Consider the following 11,820-nt stretch of genomic DNA (forward strand, 5'->3'; position numbering starts at 1 on the left):
AGATTTTTTTTCCCTAGCAAATGGATTCGTTATAGTAAATCCCATAATTACGAATCAATTAATAAATTAGTATGGTCATAAATTGACAAATATATCAATTTCCATAGAAAAACTTTATTTTGGAAAGTATAAATATTTTTAATGGATTGTTTGTTTGATTTTTTTCCAAGCATGCAAATCCTATCTTTTTTTCTTTTTCTTTTTCTCTATTTTTTTAAACAAATAAAACAATTGACCATATGTCTATTAGTAATCTCGTGCAAAGTAGTATCACGTAACCGTCGATCTAAAAAATATTAAAAAAATAACATTACAAAGTTTATTTAATAAACAATGCAATTAAAATTAATTCTTGAGTTAATTTTAAGTAATAAAAACATATTAAAGTAAAAGTAAACAAATTATTTAACTATTAAGTAATAAGCAATTCATGATTAATTATTTATTAATAGCTGATAAAATCACATTGAAATTATCTTAGTCCTCAAAATATTTTAACCGATGGAAAAGTGATTATATGTTCATTAATATACTACTATGAGCATGTATGGAACTTGGAAGCTACATCCACGGTTTTTTTTTTCTTTTTCTGTTGATATCGGTTTGAACTGTAATTTTAAAAAGTAATCATTTTAGTATATATTTCTAAAATTTTAACAAAAAATTTATAACAATCTTTCAACTATAAGTATTTTTATTTTTTCAAAAAAGAAAATTATAAGTATTTTTATAATTGTGTAAAACTTTTCTTCGGAATTTTATCTAGGATTCGACGGTCCACTGTCTCCCAAAGATATTCCTTGAGGTTTCAAGCCACCCAAACTATCATTTGAGGACTTTCATAGGAAAATTACCTCTCAAACTTATAAAATAGTTGGAAGTAAATAATATCATTATAAAATAATGACAGTTGCAAATATGACAAAAAAAATTTAGTAAAATTAGCAAAATAAAAATAACAGCCCCATCCAATTAAGCCATAGAAATGATAACTAATTCAATGCTTCTCTTAGAAGTACTTTAAAGTAATTTTTTATTGCTTTTACAACTTTTAAACTATTGGTTTATTATCTAACAAAATAATTAACTAATATCAATTAAAAAAAAGGGATAAGGGCACTTTTAGTTTTGCCATTTTAAAACTCATTCCATCATTTACATTTTTTTTTCCTTTAATTTCAATTTTGAAGTCATTTATACATAGTTAAAAATGTTGAACTTTAAACCCTTCACTTGTAATTTTCTGTTGATAAGAATACGGAGATTCCAAAACTCAGGAACTTTTAAATGGAGAGAAGTATATTAATTTGTTGAATTAAGCTTAAGTTGACATTTGATTATTGCAATTATATTGTTAATTAAACTCATGTTGTCATTGCAATTAATAAAAACTCAATGTAATGGAGTCATAAAACATGCACAGAGATTTCACATCTTTAATAACTCAACTTGAAACTTGGAAAGTATGGTATTATTTGCATAGCCACCTATACACTTGAGGTGTTCCTTTCTTTTTCAAGTCTATTTTTCTTAAATGTAATAAAAACTAAAGTTTTAAATGTCTATAGTGATGGATAGAAAAAATGGATAAAATATCCTAATGGATATTTCTATAGAACACTTTTAAAAATAAAAAATACATAACAAGTATTTAAATTAAAAAATAAGCATTTCACCATATCTGTACCTATAATATTCATATTCATGATGTTTTGTTGATACTTTTACCTCTATTTGTGATAGAATTAAAATATCGATTTACGGCTTCTAAGGATGGACATATACGAAAATATGAATGAAAATATCTTCACGTCCGACCTATTATGTCAATACCCGGAAAGAGATTGTGTAATTAAAATGGTGCATTTAACCTAGAGGAAAACTATGAAACCGTCAGTTCAAAGATACTTAAATTGGCTCTCACTTTGGCAGCTAGCATCACCCTCCCTCTATAAAAGCAGAAATGATCTTCAGAAATTAGCATAAGAGAAAGAAAGAAAGAAAGAAAAAAGTTTAATATTATTGTAAAATGGAAGAAGTGACAGTTGTGATCGTCGGCGCCGGCCCTTCTGGCCTGGCCACCGCCGCCTGCCTGAACCATCTCTCCATTCCCAATGTCGTTCTTGAGAAAGAAGATTGCCATGCCTCACTGTGGAAGAAGAGAGCTTACGATCGCGTAAGCCTTCACTTGGCCAAGGAATTCTGCTCCCTTCCACTCATGCCGCACTCACGCTCGACACCGACGTACATGCCCCGAGCCACTTTTGTCAGGTACTACTTCGTTGGACTACCACTTGATCTAAAAGTTTAAAAGGTGATAATGGTGTGTTTATTATACACTTTACTCTTGTTTGTCAAGTTATTCATTTTCGTGGTTTTGCATGTCAATACATTAAACTTTTTCAACTTTCTCAATTTTATGTTTTTGAGATACTAGTTAGAGATTAGTTAATATTTTTTAGGGTCCTTAATAGATATGAGATTAAAAGTTTATACCTATATCTGCTATAGGTACTTTTGATAAAATACCATGCAGCATTAATAATAACAAAACTTGTAATTCAACTATAGATTTTTAAGGTGCACGACATATATCCAAAGAAATAACATTTTTATTTCGATGGATTGAGAAGGTACTTGGACAAGTACGTGGAGAAGATGGGGATAAAGCCGAGGTACATGAGGAGTGTGGAGGAGGCGAAGTGGGAAGAGGGGGAGAAGAGGTGGAGGGTGGAGGCGTGGAACGGGGCGACGGGGGAGAGGGAGGAGTACTCGGCCGAGTTTCTGGTGGTTGCGAGCGGAGAGAACGGGTTGGGGAACGTGCCGGAGGTGGCGGGGATGGAGAGCTTCGGCGGAGAGATTATTCATTCGAGTAAGTATAAAAGTGGGAGAGAATTTGAAGGAAAAGAAGTTCTTGTGGTGGGATGTGGGAACTCTGGGATGGAGATTGCTTTCGATCTCTCTAACTATGGAGCTCACACCTCCATTGTTGTTAGAAGCCCTGTAAGATCTCTCTATACATTCTCCAACTTAACCTTCTCTCTCCTTTCCTAAGTTTGATATGGATTTTTCTTTTCTTCTTTTTCACAAAAGTTTAATTAATATGGAATTTAATATTTTTAAAATAGAGAAGTAGACTTTAAAATTTGTTGCATGCATGCATGCAACATTTACAGTTTCCCCCAATCAACCTAGATTTATGTGTCCTACTGGTCCACTTTACTAATTCCTTTTGTCATTCTAAATTCGTTTTATTGTGTAATTAATATTATTGTTAAAAATATAACATAAATGATTCAACAAAAATTTATAATAGACATTCACGTATTCAGATCCGTAAATATTAATACGATATCAAAGTCCATAAAGTCCAAATGAGTATCTGATCTAAAAATAGAATCCGACGAAGATTGATGAACCTAAAACAGACACCCTCTTGAAGGATAGGTTGAGAATCCTACGTTGAAAGATAGTTAGGGACTTTATCAACATTGATAATTATCATTATAACTCACTATCGTGTAGACTTCATTAACGAAATAATAATTTCCATTAATAACGGGTTGGATTGAACTCTATCTCTCAGTGAGAGAAAAACTCAGGTAAGACTTCTCTTTTTTTCTCATCTTTTATGTAATGTCTTTTATTTGCATTAGAAGAGACAAAATCCTTCTTAAAAGTTTAGATTTTTAATGATAATTAGCCTAATATTTGAAACTCAATAATTATCAATTCACCATATAATATAACCTCTCAATAATTATTAATTCACCATATAATATAACCTAGCCCATTGAGCTCTACTCCCTCTAAATATTATAGGCTGCAATATGATATTTGTCACTCTATATATATTGTGGGCCAAAGCTCGTCGTTACATGCATTTGTATACGATCGATGTTTAAGGTTTTATCTTCACCTGTAAATCAAGTAATGAGGACACTTCACCTGTGGAAGTCCTACACTCATTCATTTATGGCACTAATATTATTCTTTTCTTTCGAATACTTTTTTAATTATTCCACTTTTAAATATATCTATATTCTCCTTAGGTATGGAATTAGTGTGTATTGTTTCATGTGCATCTAACTAAAATACAATTTTTTTTTCATTGATTAAAAGTATAATAGATTTTTTCTTTAGATTAAAAACCAATTAAATTATTAGTAAAAATAAATAATAATCACAAGATTTTGGGTAAATTTTAAATTACTATTTTAGCCCATGGAGTTAAGTTTGACCCAAAATGATTATGTTTTGTTTTTTTGAAGTGTGGGGACTTGAACTTCTAAGAGTTGATATACCTTCATTTTCAAACCACATAATCGTGTTGACAGCCTATATAATTTTGTTAAATATCAAAGAATTTCGATAAACTTATTGACAATTTTCTTACTTAGCCCATTTTTTAGATGCATAACATCATGTTTTTTTCTCCTACATCAACGAACATTTAATCAATCCATAAACATAAACATTATAAGAGAGATTTAACAAAATAAAAAACTTCTAAAATATTATTATAAAAAGATCACTAAATCGAGTCAAGCAAGCTTCATGTATCCAACACTCATATGAAATGACAATCACATTGAATTATTATTTTAATTAAGGTAATAAATATTATATAGTTATTTTATTGTAACGATGAGATGTTGTGGTGTTGAAGTTGCACGTGCTGAGTAGAGAAATGGTGTATATGGGAATGAGTTTATTGAAGTATTTGCCGGTCTATGCTGTGGATGCTCTTCTTACGATGCTCTCTAAGCTCAAATTTGGCGACATGTCGGCTCACGGGATATGTCGGCCGAAGATGGGCCCTTTTCAACTCAAATCCGCCATCGGGAAGACGCCGGTTATCGACGTCGGAACTCTATCCAAGATTCGGACTGGTGAAATTAAGGTAATCGGTAATCGCTGAATTTACTGTGTGTTTGTATATTTTCGAAAAAAATCAATGATTATAAATTTTGATATAGTTGGATTGAGTTCAAATAAATGAGAACGTCACAGGCTAGATTAATTTAATTGGCACTTAAATTAGTTTGGTGTAAACTTATTATTTTTTTTTTAAATTAGATTTTTCTTTTTTAGTTTTATTTCATTACATAACTCTTTTTAGATTATTTACTGTCCACAAGCTTTAAAAAAAAAACTTTATTGTCATTAAAATGTGATTTTTCAAAAAATAATGGAAACACCTCGCTGGATAACTATTTTGTTCTTACTTTTTAAAAAATGAAGCTCTTTACTTCCACATATGTATTCCTTTATCTTATTTCAACCTTTTTGAAAATATTTTTAAAATTTAAGCTAACTTTTTTGGAAGAAAAAAGTAGGTTCTAAAAGTTGGGTTCTTTTTTTTTTTTTTTCTAAATAATATTTTGGTAACAATTTAGATGTGTCCTGAAAAAATAAGAAAAACATACCCAAAAATTTGTGAGAAAACAAGCACAATTTTTTAAAACAGAAAACTTATAAACGAGATCCTTATGAAACCGTACCGGAACGTCTTATAGATTTAACTTTTAACACTTTTACCTTTTTTTTAAATAGAAAATTTTTGAATAAGTGACCATAATTATTCGAACCAAACTCAAGCCAACCCACATAATCTTAGATTGAGATGAGTTGAGTTTATTTTTTAAGAGTTACTTGAGTAGAAGAAATTTACTACTAAATAATTAATTAGGGTCTAAAACATACCTCATGAACCTAATTAATGATCACCCCTAACTTCATTTTTTTATACAACATGTAGGGTGGAGGATCGAACCCACAACATCTTGGTTAGATATATATGGTCAATTAGTGTTGAGCTATGTTTGTTTTGGCCCCTAATTTCATTTTAATTTTATAATGTTTTATTTTCAAAATTATAAATAAATTTTTAATGTAGAACACTTATTTTACATAATATTTTTTTAGAAAATAAAGCCAGCATTTTATTGATGTTGGATGTCTTATTTCTTGACGGTGAATGAAACTTAAAAGTTTATAATCCAAATTTAAAGAAGATTTCTAAAAACTTTCAGTCATTTTTAGATGTTTCTAAAACAACTTGAATTTTTTGATGACTTTAGATCATATTTATAGAGATCTCGATATATAGTATTGTCAAAATTTTAAATGTCGATGTCTCAATTTTGTGGAAATTAAATATCCATAAATGTCAATAAATATATATGAAAAGGTTATAAAAAGAAAAAATTCATAACCAATAAACATTTCACATTTTTTAAAAAATTATAGAATATTGATGTCGAATATGTAAAAATATTGATGGAAATTTCTATACAAAATTTAATACGAGTTTGTTGCTTGGTGGGTAGGTTCTTCCACAAATATCAAACATAAATGGAGGAACCATTGAGTTTGAAAATGGAGTAATCAAGAGATTTGATGCCATTGTCTTTGCTACTGGCTACAAAAGCTCTGCTAAAAAGTGGCTTCAGGTATATATTATTACCATAATTATTAAAGTTTCTATCATAATAATTTTGAAATTACTTTTTAAATTTTTGTAAGATTCTATATCCTTTATTTTAAAAAGTAGATTAAGCAAAATATGCTAGTAAGAAAAATATGAACTTTCAAAATAAAAAATGATCAAGGAAAAAGTCCTTATTAAAATAGCTAAGAAAGTGGAAATATTGAGTTATACTAAACTAATTATTATATAGTTTTTTTTTTACTAAGCAAATAAATCAGTCACATCAGAAAGTCACGAATAAGGCGAGCATGAAACTCTTTTATCATTTTTAAGAACAAGTTTTTGAACGATTTAAAGATTTAAGGTATGAGTAATTTCGTGAATGTAGGATCACCAGTTTGTATTAAACGATTCGGGTATGCCCAAAAATCGAATTCCAAACCGTTGGAAGGGAGAAAAGAGGGTATATTGTGTTGGGCTATCAAGGCAGGGGCTAGCTGGAGTTTCTGCAGATGCAAAGGCAGTAGCAGAAGACATTAGCAACATTTTAGACAAAATATCTGATAACTAATGATATATGGCTTTAAATTTATGTTCTCCAATATGATCAACGTTTAGCTATCTCTAAGAGCAAATAGCTCCTTTTCAAACCTATGTAAAATATTTTTGTGTGGAAACTGGTTTGGCTCATGTTTAAATTAGTTTTATATATTTGTAGAAGTCATGGAACCACCTAGTTTAATATGAACTCTTTTGTTTACCTCTGTCTATATTTTTTTCTCTCTCTTCTTATTGGTCTTGCTTAAGAACCCCTAAAATTTAAAATTGGAAAACTAAGAGTGAATTTGACGTATCTTTCACGAAATTTTAAATATCGATGTTGGTAGAAATATCAGATCTCAATTTGATAGAAATGTCGGTAAAAATATCAATAAAACATATCGATTTCGATGTTCCTGTTGAGATCTATGATTTAAAACTCGTCATTAGTAAACTATATTATTATTTATTGAAAAAATAATTATTTGATTATTTTTTGAGAAAAATATAAAAAAAAATTTGATGAAAGAAAATATATGGAGAAAACAATGAAGGGCAAAAATGTAAAAAATGGACGCCCTCAAGACGGTAATCTTGGAAACCCATGTTTCAAAAAGGTATCCAAAACTCATAAGATGCCTCCCGTATGGGCATCCTAGGATACCCAGACATCTCAAAATTCTCGGGTATCCTACATTCCCATAAAACAAAGGTGGGAATCCAGATGCCCGTCTAACGGGAATCTCGGATTCCTACGAAACAAATGGCCCCTTAGAGTTTTCTTAAAATCCTAAATTTAAACAAATGGAAGTTCAAATCTAGTAAATATTTTAATTTTAGCCTTCAATTTTTATCGTAGGCAAATTTTGTCAGTCAATTTTGATAGTTTTTTTGGATAATTAAGGTAGGTATCAAAATTTGGCTACCATTTAAAAAAATTGCCATTAATTTTAAATTTTGCCCATATGGCTAAATCATATTTTAAGAATTTTTAAACATGACCATATTTTTTTTGGTCATTTCTATTTTCAACCATCTAACAAACTTGATTTTGAAATCAAATTTATTTTCCTACCTTCACGAGATGTTAAGCTAGTTTTCTAATCTTTTATTATATTATGAACACCTATAACTTTCTTACCATCACTTGAACGTATCTTTTAAACAATTTCAAAAATATTTAGTTATTTTTGTCCTCCAACACGTTATTAAGATTTGCTCATATCTAAGATAAAAGAATTATCAATTAAAATTGCAAAGGGTTATAAAAATTTTACTATTTAAAATTACCAATTACCAGAATCAATCATTCCTCACTTTCTAAGACTGTCTCTCCCAAATGAAATGTTTCACTACATGAATTTTGACCTTTGGTGATGCAAGAAAGCGTCGCCAAAGTTTCCAATTTCATTACTAAAATCGTTGTTAGAAGGCCGTCGCGAAAAGTTTTTGGCGACGAAATACCAAATTCGTCGCCAAATCTCCTCTTTGGCGACGAAAACTATTTCGTCGCTGAAAAGAACATATGGCGATGAAATGAAGCAAGTTTTATTTTTTTAATTTATTTTAAATTTTTACAATATTTGCATTTTCCTGAATAAATAGAAATAATTTCAAATTTCATATAAGTTCGAATTCCATATTCGTGGTATTACAAACATTGGTCTTAAATGTAACACAAAAAATTCATTACAATAACTAAATTTAAAACCTATTCTAAACAATCTCATCATCAAGTCATCTTTATGAAGCCTTCTCGCATCTCCAAAAACTTATATGAACGCACCTGAAAAAACAATTAACAACAAAATTATGTGAACAAATTAGTTAAACTATTTCTCAAAAACTAATTTGCAATATACTTGATGTCTAACTCACTCCACGTGCCATAAACTCTGAAAACTAAGTATTCAAAGTGGTTATAATTATAACATGGTATAACTCACAACTTTCATTTAAAGTTGAGAAATATAAAAGGTTATTGCCCAAACTAACTAAAAAAACATGGTTATCTAAACTCATTCAAACTCAATACAAAATGCACAAACTAAGGAAAAAGTATATATAAGAGCACCCTTCCCCTCCCCCAACAAAAACTCATCAATACAAATTTCCAATTTACATAATTTACTTCCAATAAGTCTTAAAAGCTTGTACACACTCTATCCAAATTGCACAAAGTAAAAGAAAAGTATAAGAACCCTCCCCTCCCCCCTCTCAACTATTCCATTCAAAGCTAAAAAGAAATTCATCAACACAACCTTCAAATTCACATAACTTACTCTCGTTATCTAAAAGTAAGAAAAACATGCATACTCACCCACCAAATTGCACAAAGTATAGTCATTCAAGGAACTCTCTAGGTTGGCAATTAATCCGAACCTGTCGATTACTGAGTTGCACAAAGTCAAGGGTAGATCATGTGTTTCTACCATGAAAACTACGAGTATCCTTAAGTGAGACTACTTTCGCAACATAAGTGGGAACTGTGTTTAGGCAAGCTTCCTTACTTTTTTTCTTTCATTTTCTTGCCACACATTTTCTTTCGTGCTTGTTTTTCTTTTTCCGCTTATTTTTCTTTCTTCTTTTGCTTTTCTCAAATATTTTTCCATCTCTTTTTTTTCTTCCTGTTTGTTTATCTTCTTTTCTTTTTGTTTTTGTTTTTCCACACATCTATCTTATTTTCAGCTTACTGAATATTCAATTATGCTTGCTTAAACTACTACCCAAAACTTGAAGGGGACAATGTCCTTACTGACAATGTGTGAAATTCTGAATATTCAATTATGCTTGCTTAAACTACTACCCAAAACTTGAAGGGGACAATGTCCTTACTGACAATGTGTGAAATTCTTTTTCGAAGGTGCTTAAAAATTTTGACCACTAAAGGACAATGATTTTCTTAAAAAATTTAAAAAGTTAAAGTTTAGTCACAAAGAGGCAAATATAATTTTATCAAAAGAACGTGGCCAATGACTCATAACTTTATCTTAGCAGTAGAAAGTGAAGCTCATGCATATTCCTAATTTTCATCATTGACATGAGAAAAGAAACAAGGAACTAAAAAATATGGCAAAGCCAATATTTTACATACTTAAAATTAATTAGACAATCATTGCATTTAGTTGAAGATTCACAAAACGAAAAGTCTAACAGCAGATTATATTTTTTAAGAAAAGATTTCAGAAAATAAACCACAAAAGAAAAGTACTTCCTCCATTAAGTCAGTTAAACCTATCCCGTCAATACCCACTTGCTTGGAGTGCGGGTAAGCGCTCACCTGTTGATTGTGTTGTTGCATGCTTTTTGGTAGAGCCGCCACCTCCCACGGCTACAGCCAGGTTCTTGCTCAGCACAAAATAAATGAAAATAAATAAGTTCTAGAATTAAAACAAAGTGTAAAGTAAGGAAATAATTCACAAAACGGGTGCCCCTCCAATCAAGCTCTAAAATCCAAATGAGAGGCCAAATAATTTCTCATTCATGAATTTAAAAAGAAAATAGATGTTTTGCCTCTATCTACTTGATTTCTAAGCGCTCACCTGTTGATTGTGTTGTTGCATGCTTTTTGGTAGAGCCGCCACCTCCCACGGCTACAGCCAGGTTCTTGCTCAGCACAAAATAAATGAAAATAAATAAGTTCTAGAATTAAAACAAAGTGTAAAGTAAGGAAATAATTCACAAAACGGGTGCCCCTCCAATCAAGCTCTAAAATCCAAATGAGAGGCCAAATAATTTCTCATTCATGAATTTAAAAAGAAAATAGATGTTTTGCCTCTATCTACTTGATTTCCAAAATAAGGTTTTACCTTTGACCATTAACTTTTAAAAATATTACTTGCATTATCTTCCAAGTCTATGGCCCCATGAAGATATATACCTTTGCAATTTTGAATGAGCCGAACCATTGAGACTTTAACTTATCGGGAAACAGTCGAAGTCTAGAGTTAAATAACAATACCATCTTACCTACTCGAAGTTGCTTGGGCCTTATTCGCCGACCATGCCACTGTTTTGTTTTTTCGTTGTAAAGTTTGGCATTTTCGTACGAAAATTGCCTGAATTCTTTTAACTAGTTTACTTGTAACTTCCGTTCTTCACCTACAGAAAAAAAGTCAAAATTTAGTTTTTTCATAGTCCAATATGCTATATATTCTAATTCTACAGGAAGATGATAAGCCTTACCAAATACTAGACGAAAAGGAGACACACCAAGATGGATCCACATGGATTGATAACTAAATACCCCAACAATTACTTAAGAAACCAAACAAATTAACAAAAATAGTTTGAACAAGAAAAAATAAAGGACATCAGACAAAATAACGCATAAGTGATTTACTGAGCAAAATAAATCAGACCCAAGCAAGACCCAATCGATTAAAGAAAGGATGTGCAGATAAAGGTTAACTACTGGTTTTAAAAGAAAAAAGGGTAAAGGGGAAGAGTTTATGTGACTTTATGGGTTTACGTGAATAATGCTCTAGCATTAACGATGTTGATAAACTTGCCAAACAGACATGGAGTTTTCCAAAACTTCCCAGATTTTCTGCTATTAGGGTTTTAGACAAACTCGGCAGCATATTAGTTCAATATATAACCTTGCTAGGTGAGCCCTATTCCTAAGTACTCACACTCTAACTCAAGCAGATCTAGCATGAGTTGAGGCCAACCACTCTTTATTACAATTTTCCAAGAGTTAACAAGGAGATATCCCAACATATTGAAAATAAACTATTAAGAACAACTTCAACTCAATATTCACCATCATTAACACCAATAACACAGTTTACAGCCTAAGAAAATAGTTCATAACATCTTCCCCTCATAATGAGATTTAGCTATGC

At 30.6% G+C, this 11,820-nt stretch overlaps 1 protein-coding gene across 1 annotated transcript; it reads left to right on the top strand.

Moving 5' to 3' along the window:
• The first annotated feature begins 1,972 nt into the window (after positions 1–1,972).
• On the top strand, positions 1,973–7,181 carry LOC111018912 (putative indole-3-pyruvate monooxygenase YUCCA10). The gene is made up of 5 exons (XM_022295174.2): positions 1,973–2,271; positions 2,634–3,003; positions 4,670–4,903; positions 6,333–6,455; positions 6,822–7,181. Exons 1-5 carry the CDS (start codon positions 2,030–2,032, stop codon positions 7,002–7,004), a joined length of 1,152 nt encoding a protein of 383 aa, XP_022150866.1. The 5' UTR covers positions 1,973–2,029; the 3' UTR covers positions 7,005–7,181.
• Positions 7,182–11,820: the final 4,639 nt, after the last annotated feature.

Source organism: Momordica charantia, assembly GCF_013281855.1.
Source record: "Momordica charantia cultivar OHB3-1 chromosome 2 unlocalized genomic scaffold, Mcharantia_2.0 BLBB01000002.1, whole genome shotgun sequence".
Classification (NCBI taxonomy): domain Eukaryota; kingdom Viridiplantae; phylum Streptophyta; class Magnoliopsida; order Cucurbitales; family Cucurbitaceae; genus Momordica; species Momordica charantia.